This window comes from Microdochium trichocladiopsis (assembly GCF_020744255.1).
Source record: "Microdochium trichocladiopsis strain MPI-CAGE-CH-0230 chromosome Unknown B0I36scaffold_1, whole genome shotgun sequence".
Lineage (NCBI taxonomy): Eukaryota > Fungi > Ascomycota > Sordariomycetes > Xylariales > Microdochiaceae > Microdochium > Microdochium trichocladiopsis.
Window position 1 is genome coordinate 2,711,040 of NW_025763544.1, and position 23,160 is coordinate 2,734,199.

General features: G+C 56.1%; 8 protein-coding genes across 8 annotated transcripts; 4 read left to right on the forward strand and 4 right to left on the reverse strand.

Annotated features, from left to right (window-relative positions):
- Positions 1-186: 186 nt before the first annotated feature.
- B0I36DRAFT_280892 (RNA polymerase Rpb2) lies at positions 187-4,263 on the forward strand. Its single transcript, XM_046151481.1, has 3 exons — positions 187-597; positions 669-681; positions 757-4,263. The coding sequence occupies exons 1-3, from the start codon at positions 471-473 to the stop codon at positions 4,067-4,069; spliced, it is 3,453 nt and encodes a 1,150-aa protein (XP_046018484.1). The 5' UTR covers positions 187-470; the 3' UTR covers positions 4,070-4,263.
- Positions 4,264-5,882, reverse strand: B0I36DRAFT_310660 (DNA repair protein RAD57). The gene has a single exon (XM_046152283.1). The coding sequence runs from the start codon at positions 5,754-5,756 to the stop codon at positions 4,356-4,358; it is 1,401 nt and encodes a 466-aa protein (XP_046018485.1). The 5' UTR covers positions 5,757-5,882; the 3' UTR covers positions 4,264-4,355.
- Positions 5,883-7,263: 1,381 nt separating this feature from the next.
- Positions 7,264-7,941, forward strand: B0I36DRAFT_357733 (uncharacterized protein; the record flags this gene model as incomplete). Its single annotated transcript, XM_046157848.1, has 3 exons — positions 7,264-7,592; positions 7,688-7,806; positions 7,886-7,941. 3 exons carry the CDS (start codon positions 7,264-7,266, stop codon positions 7,939-7,941), a joined length of 504 nt encoding a protein of 167 aa, XP_046018486.1.
- A 1,804-nt stretch (positions 7,942-9,745) lies between these two features.
- On the forward strand, positions 9,746-11,561 carry B0I36DRAFT_379407 (uncharacterized protein). Its single transcript, XM_046160764.1, has 3 exons — positions 9,746-10,418; positions 10,484-10,673; positions 10,732-11,561. Exons 1-3 carry the CDS (start codon positions 10,193-10,195, stop codon positions 11,519-11,521), a joined length of 1,206 nt encoding a protein of 401 aa, XP_046018487.1. The 5' UTR covers positions 9,746-10,192; the 3' UTR covers positions 11,522-11,561.
- Positions 11,562-11,958: 397 nt separating this feature from the next.
- B0I36DRAFT_10263 (carnitine acetyl transferase) lies at positions 11,959-15,223 on the reverse strand. The gene is made up of 3 exons (XM_046147743.1): positions 14,725-15,223; positions 12,619-14,664; positions 11,959-12,524 (listed from the first exon to the last, which is right to left on the reverse strand). The coding sequence occupies exons 1-3, from the start codon at positions 15,092-15,094 to the stop codon at positions 12,337-12,339; spliced, it is 2,604 nt and encodes an 867-aa protein (XP_046018488.1). The 5' UTR covers positions 15,095-15,223; the 3' UTR covers positions 11,959-12,336.
- Positions 15,224-17,100: 1,877 nt separating this feature from the next.
- On the reverse strand, positions 17,101-18,944 carry B0I36DRAFT_10318 (uncharacterized protein). Its single transcript, XM_046147749.1, has one exon. It carries the CDS (start codon positions 18,612-18,614, stop codon positions 17,310-17,312), a length of 1,305 nt encoding a protein of 434 aa, XP_046018489.1. The 5' UTR covers positions 18,615-18,944; the 3' UTR covers positions 17,101-17,309.
- A 185-nt stretch (positions 18,945-19,129) lies between these two features.
- B0I36DRAFT_310671 (uncharacterized protein) lies at positions 19,130-20,099 on the reverse strand. Its single transcript, XM_046152284.1, has one exon. The coding sequence runs from the start codon at positions 20,021-20,023 to the stop codon at positions 19,358-19,360; it is 666 nt and encodes a 221-aa protein (XP_046018490.1). The 5' UTR covers positions 20,024-20,099; the 3' UTR covers positions 19,130-19,357.
- Positions 20,100-21,481: 1,382 nt separating this feature from the next.
- B0I36DRAFT_10363 (ras family protein) lies at positions 21,482-23,157 on the forward strand. Its single transcript, XM_046147757.1, has 5 exons — positions 21,482-21,680; positions 22,100-22,223; positions 22,291-22,338; positions 22,399-22,626; positions 22,683-23,157. Exons 1-5 carry the CDS (start codon positions 21,670-21,672, stop codon positions 22,878-22,880), a joined length of 609 nt encoding a protein of 202 aa, XP_046018491.1. The 5' UTR covers positions 21,482-21,669; the 3' UTR covers positions 22,881-23,157.
- The last annotated feature ends 3 nt before the right edge of the window (positions 23,158-23,160 follow it).

The window sequence follows — 23,160 nt, forward strand, 5'->3', positions numbered from 1 at the left end:
GGCAGCGTACAGAACAAATGAATAAATAAAAGCAGTCAAATCGACTGATGGTGCTTTATGAGACGTGTTTGAATACGCCAGCAGTATTGATAGACAGTGCTGCTTGCGCGTATATAAACCCTTTTGATCGAAGTGCACAAAGTTGGCGCCTACTTTGTAACTTCCTAGGAAGTTATGTCACGGCATGCAGGCACAACGGGAGTGGTGCCTGAGGCTCGAGTTGGGACTTGCTTGACCTGTAGCTCCAAGCATTATCTTATCGGAGACCTGGAAATTTTGTCGGCGGTGGGGGGTTCCCGCGCGCCGCGCTAGGCCGCCCGCAGTGCCGAATTCTGGAACCTCCAACAGGACTTTGCGATGGAGTCATCCCGGACAGAAGAATCCTCTGACAGCAAAAGCACAAAAGCAGCACCCGCCCCAGCCAACACAGGGCTGTAGGTGATGTCGGTTGGTCGCAGACCATCTGCACAATGCCGCTGATCGACGACGGCTTCGAGGCTCTGCTCGAGCCCTTCTACAACGGCAAGAAGCTTACCGATCCCATCTCCACCGTCGAGGACAAGAATCAGCTGCTCCCTGCCTTTCTGAAGGTCAAAGGTGTGTACTCATGCCTTCACTGTTTTCTGTAACTCCATAATGCTGCAGGCGTTTTACTGACAATTATGCAGGTCTGGTCAAGCAGTATGTCTTCTCGAGCCCTGAAATTCTAGTTTGCCCACTCGACCCCGTGGAGACCTGGTACTGACCGTGACACAGGCACATCGACTCTTACAACTTCTTCGTCGACCACGAGATCAAGGAGATCGTCAAGGCCAACAGGACCGTGCGGAGCGATGTCGACAGCAGTTTCTGGATCGAGTTTACCGACATTCGCGTTGCCAAGCCCGACCGCAATGACTACCAGCAGTTCCGTGTCGCCAACGAGGTGACGCCCATGGAGTGTCGCCTGCGCGACATGACCTATGGAGCCAAAATCCTCGTGGACGTGGCGTATACCAGAGAGCGGCAGAAGATTGTGCGCCGCAATGTCGAGCTCGCTCGCATGCCCGTCATGCTGCGAAGCAACAAGTGCAGGCTGTACGGCGCCAATAACGCGCAAATGGAGCTCATGAATGAGTGCCCGCTCGACCCCGGCGGCTACTTCATTGTCAACGGCACCGAGAAGGTCATCTTGGTGCAGGAGCAGTTGAGCAAGAACCGTGTCATTGTCGAGGCCGACGAGAAGAACAACATCATTTCCGCCTCCGTGACGAGTTCGACGCACGAGCGTAAATCCAAGACCTACGTCACGTTGAAGAAGGACCGCATATCACTGCTGCACAACGTCCTGATCGAGGCGATCCCCATTACCATTGTCCTCAAGGCACTTGGAGGACTCTCTGATTATGAAATTATGACTTTGGTCGCCGGGTCGGATGGTCGTCTGCAGGATGACTTTGTGGTCAACTTCGACGAGGCTGTTAAGGCTGGAGTCTACACGCAACAGCAGGCCCTCGAGTTTATTGGATCTCGGGTCAAGATGGGTGGCAAGAACACAAAGCCTGGTGGTATCCCTCAGCCTCGGCGCAGCAACGTGGAGGAAGGCCTCGATGCACTGTCCAATATCATCATCGCCCACATCCCAGTAGAAGGGCTTGACTTCCACCCCAAGGCTATCTATGTCGCCCTCATGGTCCGCCGTGTACTGATGGCCCACTACAACCCAAAGCTCGTCGATGATCGAGATTTCGTGGGAAACAAACGTTTGGAATTAGCAGGACAGCTGCTTTCCCTTCTTTTCGAAGATCTGTTCAAGAAGTTCTTGGTGGATCTCAAGTTCGCCATTGAGAACAGTTTGAAGAAGCAGAATCGTGCAATCGCAGTTGATCCCTTGATGCAGGTCGGAGCACAAGGCAAGCACATCACGGATGGCATGAATCGTGCGATCCAGACAGGAAACTGGAGTGTCAAGCGTTTCAAGATGGAGAGAGCAGGTGTGACACACGTCCTGAGTCGGCTCAGTTACATCAGCGCCCTCGGTATGATGACGCGCATCAGCAGTCAGTTCGAAAAGACCAGAAAGGTCTCTGGTCCTCGCGCCTTGCAGCCTTCGCAATGGGGTATGCTGTGTACGTCTGATACCCCGGAAGGAGAAGCCTGTGGTCTTGTGAAGAACTTGGCCCTTATGACACACATCACGACCAATTATGAGGAGGAGCCGGTGAAGAGATGGGTCTTCACGCTCGACTCTGGCGTTGAGCCTCTGCGTGGCTTCTCGGGTACCGAGATGCATCGACCAGACACCTATATCATCCACATGAACGGAACACCGTTCGCGCTCACCCGATTCCCCAAGCGATTTGCAGCCAAGTTCAGGACGATGCGTCGCCGCGGCTGGATCTCGCCATTTGTCAGTATCAACGTCAACACGCAGCAGTCAGCGATCCACATCGCTACAGATGAAGGTCGTATCTGTCGGCCATACATCATTGTCAAGAACAGCAAGGCCAAGATCAAGGAGTCGCATCTGAGGTTACTACAGGCTGGGAAAGCAACATTTGACGATTTCCTTAAGCAGGGAATCGTTGAGTACCTCGACGTCAACGAAGAAAACGACGCACTTGTGGCTCTCTACGAAAAAGACATCACCAAGGCGACAACTCACGTTGAAATTGAGCCATTCACCATTCTCGGCGCGGTAGCCGGCCTCATTCCATTCCCACACCACAACCAGTCACCTCGAAACACCTACCAATGTGCTATGGGTAAACAAGCTATCGGCGCCATTGCCTACAATCAGTTCAACCGTATCGACACGCTGCTCTACACGCTCGTATATCCGCAGCGCCCAATGGTTATCACCAAGACCATTGAGTTGATCCGATATGACAGGCTACCAGCTGGGCAAAACGCTACGGTCGTTGTCATGTCGTACTCAGGATATGATATTGAAGATGCTTTGGTTCTGAACAAAGCTTCTTGTGATCGTGGCTTCGGCCGCTGTCAAGTCTTCCGCAAATACGCGACTGACCTGCAGAAGTATCCTAACGGTAGCCGTGAGCGGATTGGCGACAAGGACCCGAACAATCCGAAGAACATCGCACTCTCCCAGGACGGTCTCGCCGATGTTGGCTTCCGAGTTAATAGCGGAGATGTCATCATCAAGAAGGAAAGCCCTGTCGACGTTAGCCCTGGCATTGGCCTGCAGCCTAGAAGCGACGAGTTCCGTGAATCGCCGCTCAGCTACCGTCTTCATGATCCTGCTTACATCGACAAGGTCATGATTACGCAGACAGCCAACGAGACACAGCTTATCAAGGTCCAAACACGGCAGACTCGTCGTCCTGAGCTTGGAGACAAGTTCTCCTCGCGTCACGGACAGAAGGGTGTTGTCGGTATCATTGTCGACCAGGAGGATCTCCCATTTTCGGACGCTGGACTCGTCCCCGATATCATCATGAACCCTCACGGTTTCCCGTCTCGAATGACGGTTGGAAAACTGCTAGAGTGTCTTACGGGCAAGGCCTCGATTGTCCAGGGCCGTCCCGAGTACGGTTTCGGTGATGCATTCCGCTCGCACCCCCTTGAGAGCATGGCAGCCGAGCTCGTCGACCGTGGCTTCTCCTGGGAAGGCAAGGACTACTTCACGTCCGGCATCACCGGCGAGCCCCTGCAGGCTTACATCTTCAACGGCCCAATCTTCTACCAGCGCCTCAAGCACATGGTGCAGGACAAGATGCACTCGCGCTCGCGCGGACCGCGCGCCATCCTGACCCGCCAGCCCACGGAAGGTCGCTCGCGCGACGGCGGCCTGCGTCTCGGAGAGATGGAGCGCGACTGTCTGATCGCCTACGGCGCCTCGCAGCTGCTCCTCGAGCGCCTCATGGTCAGCTCCGACGCGTGTGATATTGACATTTGCCAGCGCTGCGGCCTGTTCGGGTACAAGGGGTACTGCGGTACGTGCCGGAGCACGCGCGAGGTCGCCAAGATGACCATGCCATATGCTGCCAAGCTGCTCATCCAGGAGCTCATCAGCATGAATGTTGGTGTCAGATTGCAGCTCGAGGATGAGTTCCCTCATCCTCGTTAGATTATAAATTGGGCAGTTGTCGATGCGTGGGGAAAGAGGGGGAAAGGGCATCAGTGTAGACATGAGGATGAAATATTTAAAAACGCATTTGGGCGGCGTATACTGGTCTGTTTTTGGGTCATTCTTTCATTTCCGTCCTAGTGTAGATGAATCAAGACTTTGCATAACAACGGCACGAGCATTTTGGCCAGCTTTGCTCCATCACGGATGGCGCGCATATTGATCCACGGTCAATCGTGTTTGATAATATTCAAGGTCAGAGCGCTCAGCATTACACGGGAAGCGCTCATGATTCGGCATCGTCTGCGCGCTTCTTCTTCCTCTTCGACTTGTCTACGGTCCTAAGACCCTCCATCGTGATCTCAAACTCGACCGCCGTGGACAAGCCAGGCCCAGAAGGCGCAACATGTGGGGCAAAGACGACCTTCATCCAGCGCCTCCACATCTTGAGCATGGCGCTTCCTACCTCCTCGTCCTCGACGACCTGCTTCCTCCCGTACACCGGTCGCTTGTATAGTGCAATCCGGGACGCGATTTGAGTCGACCATACCAGCCCCAGACTGGGCGTCTTCAGCCCGTTGACGTGGTAGAGTTCGTCGCCCCAGCCAGTGAACCATCGCTGCTGATGGTCAAGGAGCAGAGCTGGCGGCGCAGGCGGGCCTTCTTCGGGCATCGGCTCTGGCATGCTTGAGCGAACCGCCATCGCGGCTTCCGCCATGCTGCTGGTTGGCTCGGCAGTAGGAAGTGGTCCGGCTGGCTGGTAGCTGCGTGATGCGAGAGGGCTATCCTGAGACTGCCTGGTGTTGTTCTGTGCTGAGGCCATGAGACTGCTGCGCGGTCCCATTGCGGCAGCTGCTGCACTAGTGAAGCGGTCGGCGACCTGGTTGGCAACCACGACGGCGAGATTGTGCTCGCGTGCAAGGTCGTGGAGCTGCCGGCCGAGCCGAATGAGATCGTTGCCACGGGTAGCCAGGTTAGAGCCGCCACTCCCACGTTCAAACTCGGCGCGGTAGTTTGCTGCCACACTGTCGAGGATGATCAGCCCGATATTGTGACGAGCGACAAGGACGGGGACCTGAAAGGATAAAATGTGGTCCTGTGATTCGAGATCTGGTGTCACGGCACTGATGACATTGTCGAGCGAGGGCCTCTCGGAAGGGCCAAGGTTCTTGAAGAACGGGTGGCCATTCAGAATCTGGGACAGTCTCTTGGTGGAGAGCGGAGCCTCGGTCGAGATGTAGAGGGCAGGTCGTCCTAAGCCATGAGGGGCAGGGAGCTGCACCGTGAGCAAGAGGGTGAGAAGGAACTGGGTCTTGCCGGCACCACTCTCGCCTGTGATCTCGGTGATGTAGCCTGCTGGGATTCCGCCACCGAGGGCAGAATCCAGGTTGGTGTCGAGCACGCTGAGGAAGCCAAGCGAGGCGGGTATCTCGGAGCCTTTGCGTCTCAAGCCGGTGCTCTTATCTGGCTGCGGACCTGCCACACCGAGGTCGGCGTGAAGAGCAGCGAGGACGGCATTGCACAGGCGCTTGAGGTCGAGCAGAGGCAGCTGGGTGCGCTTGCCGAGCTCTGGGACATCGAGGGTGATGAGGTCTGTGGTGGTGATGAGGTGCTTGTCCAGGGCGGGGAGCAGGTTGGCAAACCGCTGGACAGGGAAGCCGGGCAGGACTACAGACAGGTCGGTCATGGAGAAGCCGACATCTGGAGGCGCACGCGCGAGACCTGGTGGCCTCGGGCCAGTGCTGGGCTTGTTGGAGATGTGGTGGCAGTGGCAGTGGCGCGGTGCCTTGCTCCCTGGAAACGGCTGTCCCCGCGGTGGAGGTTGGCACGCGAACAGCTCTGGAATGATGGAGTGTCAGGGTACGTGAAGAGGTGCATACTGTGCAAAGTCGTGTGATATGCACGGTATTGCACTGTGGCCTAGCCTAACAACACAACCTCTGGGGACATAACCCGGTCCAGAGCCTAGCCAAGGTTCCTCCTACCTTAATCTGACGGCATCAACCTTGCCCCAGCCCAACTCAGCTATCATGCTTCGACTCCACGACAGGTTTACTGCTCCAAGCGACCTTGTCAATGCCCTTGTGAACTTCCAAAACAGCTCCACGAGTGCGCCGGGCTACTTGCATCTGCCTCTTTATCTACCCAGATAACCAGTCCCGCTTATGCATCGCCTTGTCCGCGCCAGATCGGGTACAGGAGTTGAAGCGACGACAACGCCAAGGCCGTTTAGAATGCCGCCAAATCCCGCGGAATCGACAGCGTGTTCTTTACTCGTGGAACTTTTGAGTGCTCCATCACCCGCTCAAGGGTCAATCTCTACCTTGACGGGATTCGGGGCTATACACATATACTCAGCCGCAGTTAGGCAGCCTCACCGACCCTTGGAACTCGGATCCGCACGCCACAATCTCGGTCGAGAAAATTGCGGTACGTGGAAATATGCAAGCGTTTGCTTTACGACGCCTTGGACATCAGGTGCATGGCTTGATGGGGTAATTTACAGGGTCCGCGAATACAAGGTTCTGGTTCCTACATTTGCAGCAGCCCGATAACGAGTCTTGTCCTCCTGAAGGATTGCAGGCTCGTAAGGAAATCAGAGCAAGATCCTGAACGGCCTGGACCGTCGGTACTCCACATATGCAAGGGGCCAGTAATTATGTCAGCACCTTGAAAAAGCAGCTACCAAATGGACGATGAGTGATCGCAGACCCTTGGGCAGCTGGAAGACTCCTCACAAGTCTCGCCCTATGGCAGAGTAGGTGGAGATTGAGATCGTGGGCACGTAAGGATGCCCGCCAGGGTTCGCAGAACTTGGCAAGTTAGGATCCCGATCCACCACCGACGAATGTAATGACCAGATCCATCCCAAGGCCCTGTTATGCCTGCCGCGCATGATTCGGGCAACTAAGATTTATTAGCCTGGTCTGGATGTAACTTGCATCCATAGATTGAGCCCAGAAGGATCGCGACTATGCCCAATAGTTGATCAATGCCCGTAAAGGAACTTGATAAGACTGCGGAACTGGTATAAGGGTTGTTATTCTCGTCCTCTACTAACTATATAATACCTCTACTCGTCCCTGGTATTTCGGTCTAATTCGAGTTCACTACCCCCACGATCATTCCCTGCCTTGGAATCGAATCCTGATGCCCTCTATTGAAAACTTACTTGCCCTTGTCCTAATACTATAATGCATTTCAAGACAGCCACTATCGTCGCCCTCGTGGCTTCGCTCGGAGGCAACCTCTTTACAAGTGCAGCTCCTGTCGCGGACGTCGCTGTCCCCGAAGCCTCCACCACGGACGTTGAGATTCACGAGATACTGGCTGTTAATACTACTGTCTCGCTCGATAAGCGAGACGGTGGTTTCTTCGGCTCCTGCGATGTTGTCCGTCTTGGTAACCCTACGAGCACGCTCATCGCCGATTGCCGTGATCTTTCGGGCAACTGGCGCACGTCAACCCTCAACCTGAACCGCTGCTTCGCGAACCTGAACGGGAATCTGGCATACGTACAACAGTATGTGATAAATATTCCTAGGCTTATAGCCCCCTTTTCAGTTGATCCGCCTGAATGACAGCGACTGACAAATAACCTGTTGCCTGCGACAACAGCGGCAATTATGGTAACTCGTGCGATGTCAGGGGTTCTTACCTTGATGTCAACAGAAATTATGCCATTCGCTGCCAAGGAAACAATGGGGTATACGGGCCGCTGAAGGCCTATCCGATTAGTAAGTCTTTCGAAAGCCCTACCCGTCGAATAACAAAGCAGATGGCATTATAGTAGTAGGCTCACAGCATATTATAAAGACCCCTATATTACCAATGCCTCTGGCCAGCTCATGTGCTTCGGTGGCAGCACCTAATGGAACAGCCATTCCTGACAGCCGGGGCAAAAGCCCTACATTGGGGACTCTGCGTCTCGGAAACGAGGGAGGGTGGTACGTAAAGACGTACGGGCCACGAGATGGAACGGAGGTTGGTGGACTAGGCGTTGCGTGGCGCACACTAATAGCTCTATATTCTGCTTAGCCAGCCTGCGGACGGGGAGCTTGGTGGCTTTCTTGCAACGTGTGTTCGACGGCTAGGTGAGAGATCCATTCCTTGGTATGGTTACGGCGAGCTGCGGCAGAAGGGGGTGCGGGGTTCTGGTAAACATAGTAACGATAGTCTGGCTATGATGGATGAGTAAGGATTCATCAAAACCCAATGATGAATTCTGTCAACTTCAATAACTGGAGTCGAGAATCATATCCCTTCTTGGTCATAGCAAAAATCTTTACAACATATGAAAGTCCACGGGTTGATTGTGCCTACATGTAACGAGATATCCCGGTCGAGTTAACGGAATAGCTCAATTCTGCGATCACCAGAGGACAACTAAAAAGCTAGGCGTCCAGTGCTATTTCCATTCCTGTGCCAAGGACTGACTTAAATTCCCTCTCGTTACATCCGATGCTCCCCGCAGGTCCCGAGGGCTTGACATACAAAGTTATGCGTTCCTGGGACATCATAGTGATGTAGTAATTCCCCAATGCACGCTATGGCATTACCGAAGCGACCAAGTAGATCTGCCTAGTGAAATCGCAAAGATTCTAAGGCGGATTTGAGTGGAATTAAAGGCAAAGTGAGACCTCTCATTGTCCAGTACCAATTATCATTACTACAGCTGTCTTGTGAAAGTCCAGATCGATATGTCCATGGTCCAGTGCAGCCGCCATCTCGCACAATCACCTTGATCTCAACTTTCGGTACCACTGACAAAGTCCCGCACTTGACTAATTTTCGCAGAATGCTTTCGGTGTCCAGTGACAGTGCTTCCCAGTGGTCAGTCAAGTCGAGCCCTGTCCTGTAATGTGAGATGGCCGGTCTAGAGTTCTGTAAGAGGAATGATTGACACAGGCAGGGTCTGGCAACACTCCTTCTCTATCACAAGTCCATCGCCATTCGTTGCTCCCGATGCTCTCATTCTCCATGCATTTAATGCGTTCCACGGGAATACTGCGGACAATATGATTGCGCGTCCAAGTCGGACCCTGCTGCCCTGTACCAGCGCGGAAAGCATGTCTTGTGAGTCGGACTGACGGCGAAAGCAGGATCAGCACCGATCTCGAAGACGGAAAGGCTTGACAAAGTGTCTGGAGTGCTTGTGTTCTCGAACAAGCGAGGCCGCTCGATATTCCAGATGGTGCTCCGTCAAGGCAACTCGCCTCAAGAGCTATTGTCTCAGCAAATTGAGCTTTGGCTGGAGTTGCGAGTAGGCTGAATCTCTGGGCATTTGGAAGACGTCCTGTGCAGGCACTATCAAAGTACAAGACATCGGCATCGGGACGAAAGGATGAAGTGTCGCCAGCAAAGAGTGAGGTCGCTGGTTGGGATGAGGGACGGCAGGCGCAGCGCAGAGCTGAACCACCCTGTGCGGCTTGGCAGGACATGGCGCCGAAGCCTATGTGTGCATGGCGCCACAGGGCTGGAGCAAAGACAGGCTGTCTTGGAGTCCTGCGCCCCCAGCTGAGCCCTCGGCCGCGAACTCTGCCATCGCCTAGGCCATCGCCTAGACCTCAACCGTCGATCCCCCGTCTGCCGCCAAGCCTTTGCCGCACACTCCATGGCAACGTTGTCTTCCTTCTCTTCGTCCTCGTGGCCCTCGTGGCCCTGCCTCGTCGACTAGCTTGAGCGGCCCGATCTTCGGGAGCCCTTCATCACTACATTGATGCACTCTGACTGGCCACTGTCTGGACCTGAGCCTCCACCTATGCCTGCTGCGCAGTAGTCTAGAGAGCCAGGACGATTCTGCTCTGGCGGGGACCTGTTCCTCCGGGGCACGGGACGATCGACATGTCTCGGGCAGACGGCCTAGCCTCTCGCCTTGGTTTCTGTCGTGGTGGCTGACTGTCGTGGGCTGGAATGTCCCTTATAAGTCCTGTCGGCTCCTCTTGCATGCCCGTGAAGGTCTTCAATCACCTTTCTCCGCTTGATCTCCTACTGCCTCGTTCCATCGTGCAAGCTGATGTGGTCGCCTTCGGCCGTTTCCCGAGTCAACACAACACTAGGAAGTCAAACCGGTCTGTGCGCCCTTGAAGCACATTACAAGTCTGCGTGGAACTACCATCCAAGATGCGTAGTCTTCTACCCATGGCGGTCCTACTGGCTGCTGCCCGCGGGTTTGTGCTCGAGGACAGAATGCCCCGAGAGACGCATGCTTTGGCCAAGGCTCTCGAGGAACCCCCAGAGCCTGTCATCACCGCCCCTCCAGCCGTCCACGAACTGCTCCGTCGGGCAGATGTGTCAACAGTCCTTCTCGCGTCCAACAACATCTGCGGATACATGAGTGGATCCTCTGGTACAGACACCTCCATGCAACACCACCTTTGAGCGCGACATTGGCATGGGCTGACCTCTCCACAGCGAGCCCGTATAGCTGCATCAACACGGCAGAAACGTGTGCCCTCTTCACCACCGCAGGTGGAGGCGTGCCGGCGTGCTGTGCGGCCGACAACTGCTACTACGCAACAGCGTGTGCAGACTCTGCCGCCGTGTCCGGCACGAACCCCGAATGCACTGGGCAGTGTCTGGTCGATAAACAGATCTTGAAGTGGTATGCGCCTTGTGTGATGGGAACGGACGCCAGATCGTCTAGCTAATACTAGCCGCAGCACCGGGACAGGCCTCCCTTACTGCGGGACTGTCACATTCTTTTCGGGCATTATCGACTACTACTGCGTTGCCAACAGCCGTTCGACCGTCCAGCAGGCGCAGACAACATACAGTGGCCAAGTCGGCGGTGGCTTCTTCGCCGTCGCCATCACCCTCCCCGATTCGAGCTCTTCGAGCTCCTCCTCCAGCTCCTCCTCGTCCACCCCGACGTCCACCACCTTGAGGTCCTCAACATCAACAAGCGGCAGCCCTTCCGCCACAACGAGCACCTCATCAGACCATGGCGGATCCGGGTCCTCCTCGACCCCGATCGGCGCCATTGTCGGCGGTGTCATCGGCGGTGTCGCCCTCTTGGCAGCCATTGGCTTCGGTATATGGTTCATGCGCAGGCACAACCGCAACAAGGCAGGCACTGCCGCTGCCACTACCGCTGCCGCCAGCGGCGCTGCTGGACCAGGAAGCCCTGGCCAGCCCCCAGCACCGGGCCTTTACGGCCAGAGTCCTCCTCCGCCCATGGCTGCCGTCGTCCCCGGCCAGCAACCGCCCTACTACACGGGCCCCAACGGCGAGGCATATTATCATCATCAACAACACGGCGCGCAGGACAAGCCTGCCGGCTTCGTGGCCGTCTCGCCCAACGTCACCGGCGGGCTCCCGTCGCCCGACATGCACATGACCACGAGCCCCATGTCGGTCGCCACCGCAGAGCTCGGGAACAACCCGCCTACGACCGTGCACGAGATGTCGAGCTCGTCTGCGGCCAAGAACCAGCCGCACGAGCTGGCTTGAGAGCTTTTCTTAGTAACTCATCGTTGGCCGGTGGCGGGGGAAGTTGGGGGGGGGGGTAAGATGTTCCAAAAATCAAGAGATTGGCAGTGTTGGCAGCTATACGAAGTGGTTCAAAGCTTGGAAACCACGGAGAGTAGGGAGAAAAACATGGTTTCGATTTCTCTGCCGGGCGTACTGGATGAGCACGTTTCAATACATGATTTCTGGGAAATTATGATATATATATCTATACAAAAACAGGTACAGTCAGCAAGATGCGTGGGAGCATCGTGGGCAGTGGGAAAAGTGTAGCATCCCATGTATTGATATGAAATAATGAAATATATGTCTCTCTTCCAATACCACGCTCTTGTTTGCAATGGTGTATCTTGCCTCCCAGCGCAGACGTGACGAGCAGGCACAGCCAGGCTGCGGTAGGCCGCGTTTTCTTCCTCCCAGATATCATGTCTTTGTTAATCATGATCTGTGAAGCATTGTGAATAGCAGATCTGACAAATAAAGCTTGTTCTTCGTGCGACCTGGCAGTGTGTTCGAGCATGGAGGTATAGTTGCAAAGGAGTCTCTCGCTTATGCTCTATCGGAAAAGGACAAGAAACCAGGTATGAATACTCATGCCAAAACGCCGTCGCCCCCAGAAACGATACTAAATCCTCGAGGATTTGGAGTCCCCAATGACATCATACAAAATGTATACAAATGAAATGAAAAGAAAGAAAAGAAAAGGGAAGAAAAGGACATCCCCAAAATCACACTAGGCCGAAGTCTGAAAGTCGCTGGTCCACACAGACACACATCCATGCAGACACTGTGTAGAATCAATATTCCACGAGCCGCAGCTTCTTCCCAATGTCGCCTCTCCTCCGAGCATGCGCGGCTGAAGGGGAGCCCCTCAGGCCAACCAGGCCAGTGTCTGGGTCGGTGGCGGTCCCAGACGGCGTGGCAGCGCCAGATGCGTCGCGGGCTTTGAGGGCTTGGAGGAGCATGCCTGCGTCAAAGAAGCCATCTGCACAAAAACAAAGACTTGGGAGTCAGCATGGGATAAAGGGGAAAGAGGGACGAAGCAGAGCTCGATCTCGAAATAGGCACAGGTAACTTACAACCACCCAGACCATCATCATTCGTAGGCGGCCCGTCCTCAACTGCTGGCGAGCTCTTTTCATCCTCCAGTTGGCTCGGCCGTGCTGGTCCTCTGATGTTCTCGAGCCCGGACGAGATCATCCTCCCGCGAGCCTTGAGACTCCTTGGCGGTGGCAGCGATGCCACGCTAGAGTCGAGGCCTTTGTCACCACCACTACTGTGTGGCGCATCAATCTCTCTGGCCCGGCTCTGCTTGCTGTGGGACATGGTCCGGCGGTTTGTGACGCGCAGCACGCGGCGGATCTCTAGGAGGTAGCTCTCGAGTGTGTCCAGGAAGCGCTTCGTCTGGCGGTGCTTGCTCGACACGCACACGTTGATGCCCTCGTCCTTGATGATGTAGCCAATGCCGAAGCCGTCGCCGGAGGTGGGGCCGAATCCGAACTGGCGGAGGGAAGGGTTGCCGCAGTTTGACGTGGACAAGATGGTCTGGTTGAGCTTCTCCCAACCACCATCGGAGAAGATTCGCGGCATGAGGACTGGTTCTCGTGAGCGAGACGAGTTGCTGTCAGCCCGTGGCCGCTCCGCCATGTCTTTGACAGGCTCTTTGTTGTCAGTCAACGCTGTCGAGCTGATCAGGCCATCCTCTGTGTCTCCGGGTGGGCTCTCATCCCCTGGCGTGGTGCTGGCACTGCTGTGATCCTCTTCCATCGACTTCTGCCAAATGTTGTACAGTGCATAGAGATGGCGGTCACAACCCTCCGCCTTTGCGCTTTGTTTCGTATTGTCAACGTGCTTCTGGCAGGCTTTGCGCAGAGCTGCGACCTTTTGCTCCTCTGGGTTATCGCCCCAGAATGTTCGCAAGAACTCGACAGATTCCTCCGTGACACTGCGGACAGCCTCAGTCCGCCCGTGGAGGAACATCTTGGTCATGGCAGGCTCGTAAGTGCATTCGACTCGGCCATACAGGCCATAGTATGCCGCCTGAAACGCCATCTGCACAAAGGCATCCGGGGACAGGCCAGAGGATGTGATGAAGTTCTTTCCGAAGCCACTGAAGTCGAGGCACTCGAATTCCGTTTGCCCGATGAGGTCGGCTAAGCGGGTCTCTGCAAAGCGGACGGCAACATTGAGCTCGGGTATCATGTCCCACTCGAGTTTGTGAGGGCTTGTCGTGACATCACCAAAGCTTTCGGGGTCTCTCTTGGACGGATCTGGGCTGGTCGTCTTCCAGAGACTCGGTGCTTGCCCATTGATGGTCCTTGCGAAGCGCAGGATCGTGTCGGTGTATACGTCGCTGGCGAAGCGGAGCACAGTGTGACCATCCACACCCGTGTGCTCAAAGTTGATGCCAGCGCTGCCGTTCTTGCAGACTATAATCTGCAGCTTGTCGTACCATCTGTTGATGCAGGTGCCGATCTGCACTCCTTTTTGTACGACGTTTGTTCCGCACAGCATGTTCTGGCACAGCGCCGCAGCCGTGAGGGGTTCCGTGTAGTCCAGACAAAGCACAAAAAGCGCCGAGTCGATTATGCCAAGACAGTCTGCATTGTTCGAGCCTTCTTCTCTAGTGAGCGTGTCCCGCATGCGCGACCATATCTTGCGGTTCTCCGTGCTTAGTACGCCTAGGGCACCCTTGGCGGCATCCTGAATCGGCGTCTGCGCAGCGTCGTTGACGATGGTTTGCAGATTGATCGAGATGTCCTTCTCCGTCATGATCAAGTCCGAGTTGTCGTCCAGCACATCAAACCAGTAGAACTGCCCATGGCAGATGACGACAATGTGTTTCGAGTCTGGGTCTTGCTCGATCTGGCAGCCGTGGCTACTGGGCACCCGCGCAGTACCAAAGAGGCGGGAGTACTGATACATATCGAGGGGCTTCCCCTTGAGCATGTCTGGTGGCAGCTCCTCCCGCCGCACTGCGCGAACGAACTCGAGAGCGGATACCACGAGAGAGGCAGCGCGAGTGACCTGGTTGTTCCTCGCCGGCGTCGGGTCATCTTCGAGCAGGAAGAAGGGGTTGAGGTTGAGCACGACAGGGTTGTCGAAGTTGAGATAAGAATCGTACCCTGTGAGAAAGTCAGCATTGAAAGCATGGACACATGAAGCCCCGACGAGGAAGCACTTACAAAACTGCTCAATGTAGCTGATCTTGTCCTTTGCGTAGTCCTGCAGCTTGGCCTGCAGCTGAGGCCCGTCGTGATGCAGGAATTCGTAGACGGCCAGGTTGGTCTCTGCGTGCTCGCGGGGATCCTGGAGTGGCTTGAGTGCCGCGAGGTACTTCTGACAGGTGCTCTCGAGGGACGGGATGGGCAGCCTGGGGAGCTCATCCTGGCCGGCAAAGGTGATGCCGGCCGGCCTTGGGATTTCCCCCATTAGCTGCGGACGAATATCTGCCTCAACAATTTGTTGCGAAGACCGTGCAGGGGTCACAGAGCCACTGCCAAAGACGTTGGCCAGAGATTTTGGCAGGGAAAAGAGACGCAGCTGGTTTGGCATCACGTCAGTCGGCGCATGGATGTGGGAGGCACGGGCACTAGACGTTGAACGACGCGCAGAATGCCAAAGTGGGAGGGACTGCCGTGTCTCAGATAGTTAAGGGACCAGCAAGGAGAGATACGAAAGCAAAAGGTGCATGTGAAGGGGTTCTCGATGAGCAGGGCAGCACCCGTAGTGAGTGAGCCACACCAGCTGGCCGACTTACTTGTGAAGCAGCTGGCCCAGCCTTGGAAGGCAGCGGGGGCAGGCAGGTACTTTATCAGGCCATGACACGGCTCGTAATCATTCGGTCACACAGGCAGTCTGTGACAAAACAGGCAAGGCAACTAAAAGCGCAGAGAGATGGGCCGTGGTGTTGCGGCGAGGTCAGCCGGGACACGGTCGGCTGGGCAGTGCACTTTACAGCCCTTGGGTGTGGACGGCAGGCACCTGGGCAGGCAGGAGCTGTCACATGCAATCGTGGGGTCCCCGTCCGGCCCGCCTGCCACGCCATGGGTGGGTGATGCCGTCAGTCAGCGAGTGGGCCACCCGACCGGAGAAAAGGCACCGCGACCCTATTGGCCACCGGCTCGCATCTCATGGCTGCGCTTGCATGTGGTGCTGGCGACCTCTTTGAACAACATCCTCTGGCCCGGTCGCAGAAGCCGTCTTTTGCAAAGCTCGCGGCATGCAGCTCTCTGCTCCTTTGATCCGTGCCCCGAAGCTCCTTTCAGGCACTCTCTCAAAGTGGCATGGAAATCATGATGACGTACTTACACAAGTGTATGCTTCGGCAATAAATCTAGTCCCGTTGGGCACCCTCTGATACTCGGGACCTGTAGAAGTGAGCAGCACTCTTCCCATTTCCCTTGTAAGGCTTTTAACACACGTAGACGCTCCAGGTAGTCTAACGTCTTGAAAAGACTCGTGCTGTTCTTCTGGCTGAACTCGGATGGTTGACCCGATGGCCCCACTTGGCCACGGCGACGTCTACGACGGCTTTGAAGAGCACGAGCACAACCTCATCAGCTCGGCCGTAAGTGCTGACTCTTTTTGATGACCCGCAGAATGTGCCTTGCACCTTATTCATGCGTCTGGGTGACAGCGGCAGCAGTCTCTCAACGTTGTGACTGTTTGGGTGAGTGACATCTTCACTTCTGGCTCACTGGAACTTCACGTTGACCATGCCACGAACCATGTGACGATGTTCGCATATCTGGGCTACTCTCGCCCCGACAACGGCATCGTGTCTATGAATATATACTTGAGTTGTGAATATGTCGCCGTGGTCAGAAGGAGTCCGATGATGCGCGACTCGTCTGCACGGCTCCATCGTAAGCAGCAGATATAAAGGGGTCCTGCAGGAACCGCTGATCATCCACTACTTGGTGTATATATTTAAGCTATTGTGCAGGGCATCCGTCTCGTCGCGAGCATGTTTGGATGATCAGAGCCACCCCAGCGACGACGATGGCTGTGTCCTTGCCTTCCTCGCTTGGAAGCAGGGCACCAACCATAAGAACAATAGCCAGTCCAAGATGAAATGTATGCTGCTGCGTGCCTGGTCAATGGCCGATAGCTACAGAAAAAGAAAAAGAAAAAAGCCCTCCCGCGCAGTGCAGCTGTCAGGATTGAACCCAGAACAAGGGCAAAAATTTGGTTCGAACCTGAGTGGTGGGTATTGCAGCTCCCTCTCGACCTCCTCGGGGTCTGCCTGCCGGAATCGGTCCTCCGGCTAGGTTCCCGTCGCTGGATGCATTAGTCTGATCAGAGGAGAGATACTTAATGTTCAGCCCACTAGGCCAGACGGGCAACATGGCTTTGCGCTGTGTCTGTTGCCCTGAGAGACGCACTTTTGCGCTTATAAGGCCTTGTCCGTCGGCCGGGGGGCAGTGGTCGGTTGCTGTGGTTTCGCTGCAGCCTGAGGAGGAGTGAGGGCGGCAGACTGGTCGGTAGAGGCAGCCAATGCGTCATTCCGGACAATTCTTCCTCCATGGGTGTGTGATCGAGGAGCTGCGTGAGGATATCGTGGTGGAGCTGGGACACAGCAACATGTTAATTCTTCCCTGACCAAGAAGCCCAGCCGTTCCTCCAAGGTCAAAATCAGCCGTCAGCTGTGCAAGCAAATTGAAGTCGAGATAGATTGGAAAGACGACGACCGGTGCTTTCGTATGTCCAACCATCTTGGTATTTTCTAACAACATCCGCCCGAGGATCCTCTCACGCAGCTACGTAGCTACAGCCTCAGTTCTGCCGGGATGCTCGAGTAGTCCTCCTCCATTTCATAGAAGTTGGTGTTCGTCATCTGCCCTAGGGTCTGGCGGTCGCCATCCACGGCACCTTCCGACATTATTGGCCCATGCGACTGCTCGTTGTCACGTCCTGTGAGATCCCTCGTTGCCATCGCACCATCCAACTGCGCAATCTGCTCGGCGAGATCCCAGTCGTGGATCAGGTCGAACCGCATATTTGCCAGATGCGACTTGACGGAGCTGCCACGGTACCAGTCGCTCCAAAGCTTCTGCACGACGTTCTCCTTGGCGGTGTTTGCCGCTTGCGGTCTGCTCGCATACTCGCGCTCCATGGCTGTCAAGCCTCCACTCGTCATAGGCCCGGCAGTGGTGATGCCCTCCCTACTGAGGGCAGATGAGCTGTGCGCTGACAGCACCACGGAAGAAGGCGCTGGAGGAACCAATGGCGACGCAGCCCCGATCATCAGGTTGATCCCTTCGTCCCTATCTGACACAGTGACGAGAACCCGGCCATGCGGCGGACTGAATCGATCCACGACATGGAACAGTGACCCAAAGATCTGCTGCGACGCCGTCGCGCCGTAGTGGAGCGCACCGAAAGAGAGCGCCACGTGCCGCACCCGGAGGCAGTCTTCCTTGCGGAGGAAATACGTCATGGGGCTGTTGAAGCCGTAGCTGTCGCAGGGCTCCAACTCGCCTGCGAGATGCACGGCGTCGAGCGCAAAGTTGAAGTATATCCGCGGCTCGGACCAAGACGGAGGGGAGCTCCTCCGCCCCGATGTGCCGATGTCCAGGTCCGCGAGCACATGCGGGACCTTCCAGCTGAATGCGAGCTCGTAGTGCTTGAGCCCATGATGTCTAGCTTCTCTGTTGATGTGTAGGAGCAAGGGGATGAGGGAGGCGTCGTGTTGCCGATTCGATGGGTCGTGTAGCTCGTCTGGTAGATGGTAGTCGTCAATAGTGAAGTCAATGTCGAATGTGCCGTCGTAGTTGTGGTCGTCACCAATGGAGTTGGTTTGGGTGCCGCGGCCGTTTGTCCTACCGGGATGTATGTCTGGGAGACAAAAGATCTGCACGATTCGAGGAGTGATGAGATAGTCCCAGACCTTCAGTCGCAGCTCTGGCGGCAATTCAGGGAAACACGTAAACTTGCTGTGGGCGTCTCCGTCGCCCCTCAAAGCTTCTGTCCTTTCAGATGCCAAGTGCTGGGCGCGAGCACTATCGAGGCCATCGTCCTGGATCCTGAATTCAAGCAGGAACTTGGACGGCGCAGGAGCGAAAGCCATCATGATTCCCAGGATCGCCAGCTCTCAATCATATGTGTCCACGAGACTTTGCCTGTCTAGTTTGGAGCCGCAGCACATGTACTGGAGAGCTGGCAGTGGTGACAATGTTCCTGAAGAATGACCCGCACAACTCGATCCGGTCTCGGTCTCAGATGTGCTGCTGTTAGCGGAGTCCTCCTGTTGAGAGAAACCACAAGTCACGTCGCCGTGCTTTATGCTGGCACATTGGTTATCCGTTCGGTCCAAGGCTGCAGGCAGGTCCGCCTGAGCTGTGCGGACTGCGATTGTGCCTTGCGTTGCGCAGGTGTCAACTATGTGTACCTGGTGTAGTTGGGTGTCAGCTTCAGCAACCCCATGGGCGATAACCTTGGAAGGGTCGAGCTGTAGTGGGGCTCACATGCTGGGACCTCGGCCGCAGCAGAGAGTGTACACGATACATGCTTCTTCCTGCGGATTTACACGTCATGAGCAAGTCCATCCAAGCGCATGCTTCGGGGTCGCAAAATACACGCAAAGCCTTTTGTAGATGCGATTTTGTATTGGTACAAATGTAGTGGTACAGCTTGTTCGTACATCACATATTACTATACACAGCGTGAAGTGGCGCCACAGAGACACAAGGCTGGAGCCTCGTGCGTTATCCCTGTCCCACAGTTAGCGACCAGGATGCCATGTTTGCATGACATGTCGACTGACTGGCTTTCCGGCACCGTAATCGGAAGATGCCTGCCTGTCCATGCAGGTGATCACCGCGACCTTCCCTCGCCCTTTTTAAGGGCGGACTCAAACAATGGCACCGGGCCAGCACCACCATCCCGATGGCCCTTGATGCCACCAAGGAGCCAGTCCGTAAGACCTACCACCTTGGCCCCAACGCCGTTCTCCCACTCTCCACTCTCATCCACGTGCTCAATCGTGTGACTGAGGATCCGGCCGTCCTTGTCGAATTCGAAGATGAAGAGACCAGTAAAGGCCTTTTTCTCGCCCACAGCCTGGGTGCCACGGAGATGCCCATCAAGGCGCTGCTCCCCATCCTCGGCAGTTGCTGTGCTGGGGGAGCTCTTCGATCTGCTGTCACATGTACGCCACCTAACCACGAGCTGCTCGGGATAGGCACCCGACCTCTTGGGAGAGGAATGCACGGGGTGGCTCGTGACACGTTCCGAGAGTATGTCGAGCTTGACATTGCCCACGATTGGGAACCTGTTCCAAGCAATGGGCGAAGTCCACAGGGCAGCTATATAACCTACCCGCCCAGAGACCGTGGGCAAGTATGGATGCGTCGATGGGAAGAGGTGAAGTGAGATGTTGGGCGCGAGGATCTCCTGAGGAAGTGGCGACTGCAGCAAGGTCGGCAGGCGGTCCTGGAGTATTCGAAGAGCTTTTTGCACAAGGTTGTCAGTATCGGCCATCAGGCTCTATATTGGCATTCGGCCGGCTAGGTAAGGATTCTCGATTGACCTACTCTTCCCAAGCTTGACCTTGCGCTCGTCATCTTGACGAGGCGAGCCAGAGCCTCGCCGTTGAATATCAAGGACCGGTGCAGAGGAGTCGAACCATACCGGGGCGGTCTCAGGCCTTGATGCGACGGAAACGGTGCTTAGTCGTTTGGAAGCGCCAGTCGAGATCGTCCGGCCGCACACCTCCCTTGTCCGACTCACTACAGCCCCAGATCTCACAGCCGGGCTGGCTGGTGGGCACCTTGTGAGGACGCCGGCGCAGGGGGAGCGCAGCGCACGACTAGGAAGGGACATGTGTCGTGGCCGTCGGTGGCAGGCGAGACAGTGCAGAGCAGACGAGCATGGGATCGTGAGGACCGCTCGAGGCTCAATGGCTGGCGGGATGCGGCAGAGGCATGGCGCAGAAGGGTCAGGTCACGACAAAGGCTGGATGAGGAAAGCTGCGTGCGTGCGGGCGGCGGAGTGGAGAGCTTGATCGGATGATGGGAATCTGTCGTGAGAATGCGCACCTCCAACCAGCAGCGGCCCGGTGGGCCAACGGCACCCGCCCGCCAGGCTCCAGGACCCTACGCTATGCTGGGCAAGAACGCCCTGCAGCAGGCCCCACATGCACTGGGCATGTGGATGCCCCCACGACGTCAGTCACGGCGCCCGAGGTTCGCTGACGTCGCTGGGCACGGTTGTGTCATGAGACATTGAGGCCATGCCGGAGAGATGGGTTGTCGATGTATGCATGCAATGCCGAAGGGGAGCAGCCAGTAGTGGCTGCAAATAAGGGGCTTTTGCTGGGACAAGTCTTTGTGGCTTCTTGGCCATCTCATGATGGAACAACAACAACAACGACAACCGGATCAGAAACACCCTTTCGATATGTGCGTCAAGGCCCAAACGACCCTCCAATGCCTCCAGACTCACTCTGACTTTGGATGGCGTTGCTGCCACCACAAGAGTGAAGCAGACTCATACCTGAGTGTGCAGGCAAGGCGATGAGTGGGCATGACGCTGCGCAGGTGAGCGGGCCCTGAAGCTGAAGGGAGGCTTGTGCAAGTGGTCGTTGCTGGTCAGGAGACCCGGGCCCTTTGGGCTTGCAGGTGTCTCTCTTGCCAGCCGGCAGAACCGGTACCCACTTGAGCCACACTCTCTCCACCGTGAGAAACGGAGCGAGGCTGCGGCCGGCGGCCAGCTGCCAGTCTGAGACGTGCAAGCGTGAATGGTCCGCCATTGCCTGAGCGCAGTGATGATGACTGTGCTGGAGCTGGGGAGAGCCCGCCCGCTTCCTCACTCATGCCTGGCTGGCGGCCTGCCCGGCCTGCGCTGCCTGCTATCCGGCCAGCAATCATCCTGCCATCAGCGTCAGCCCTCTACTGCCTCCAGACTCCTTCTTCCCTCCACCACCATCCCGGCTCCGAGCACCCCTTCCGCATCGCTCCTACATATATCATCGTCGCTGCATCGTCGCCTGCTTCTCCCGCCTCCTGCTGCGACCTCTCCCACAACACTCTTTCTCCCACTCCAGCGCCGACACCTCGTCCAAATCCACCTCTCTCCACCCACCGCCTCTTCTGCGACGCCGCGTATCGCCCCCCCCCGCCAACAAGATGAATCCCGAGTAGTACGTCGTCTCTGCCCTTCCAACGTCAGCCCCCGCAAGCACCCGCCCTTTCCGCTTGCCAGCGAGCCGTCTTGAAATTGCAAGCTTCGTACTAACACCTGTCATCGTGTAGAGTGCCTTTTGCCCTGCCTGCATGTGCGCCCCCGCGACTCCTCCCACGACTCCTCTGCCTCCTTTCATCCTGTTCGCTATGCCACCAGGCCAGCACAGCCATCACCCGTCCGCTAGACGCACGATTTCCGAAATGTTCGCCCTCGATGTTGGCTCGTGATCTTATATTCTACGGCCGCCTTCCTCTTTTCGGCGCCTTCACCAGAGACCAAGACCTCCCCTTTTATCCTCGACCTTAACGACATCGCTTTGCACTTCGAGTCATTCCCTGAGCGATTCCATGCTAAGATGCCATGTCACCACAGATACGACTACCTTTTCAAGCTCCTCCTCATCGGAGACTCCGGTGTCGGAAAGTCTTGTCTGCTGCTCCGTTTTGCCGACGATACCTATACCGAGTCCTACATCTCCACCATCGGCGTCGACTTCGTACGTATCTGCAACGAGCTCAAGCCACGCTGGCAGGTTTCTATGATCGTTGACTGACCTGATCCAGAAAATCCGGACTATTGACCTGGATGGCAAGACCGTCAAGCTGCAGATCGTAAGTCATGGCTCCACACCAGCATCTATCGACCCAGTGCTGACTGGTGTCCGTTCTCAGTGGGATACCGCTGGCCAGGAGCGTTTCCGCACCATCACGTCGTCGTACTACCGGGGTGCCCACGGCATTTGCGTCGTCTACGATGTCACCGACATGGACAGTTTCAACAACGTGAAGCAGTGGCTGCAGGAGATTGACCGTTACGCCACCGAGGGTGTGAACAAGCTGCTGGTTGGCAACAAGAGCGATATGTCGGACAAGAAGGTCGTCGAGTACACAGTAGCGAAGGTAAGAAATCCCCGTCCTCGAAAATGATGGCCAGCAGTAGCTAAGACCCTTTACAGGAGTTCGCCGACAGCCTCGGCATCCCGTTCCTCGAGACTTCTGCCAAGAACGCCAGCAACGTCGAGCAGGCTTTCCTTACCATGGCTCGCCAGATCAAGGAGCGCATGGGCAGCCAGGCCACGACCAACACCAAGCCCGGTGTCCAGGTGGGCCCCGGCCACGCTGTCGGCAACAACAACAGCGGTGGCTGCTGCTAAACGACTTCTCACGATACCCCTTCATGACGACAGGACTTCTCACGTGCCATTTTTGATATTACCGGAATCAGGCGGTCAGGACGGATGGGCAAAGGGCAGGGCGAGCAGCCAGGGTGGTCGCTCCATGTCCGGCCGCGTGTTTGTGCATGATTTAGAGGGTCGTACTGCATAGTCGTTTCACTGTCTTCTCGCACGGGTTGTGCAATCTATGGAAGGACAAGCCTCATGAATCGCCCGCCAACCGAGGCGTTGCTCTCAGGCGGGAGGCCCTGCTCAGCGC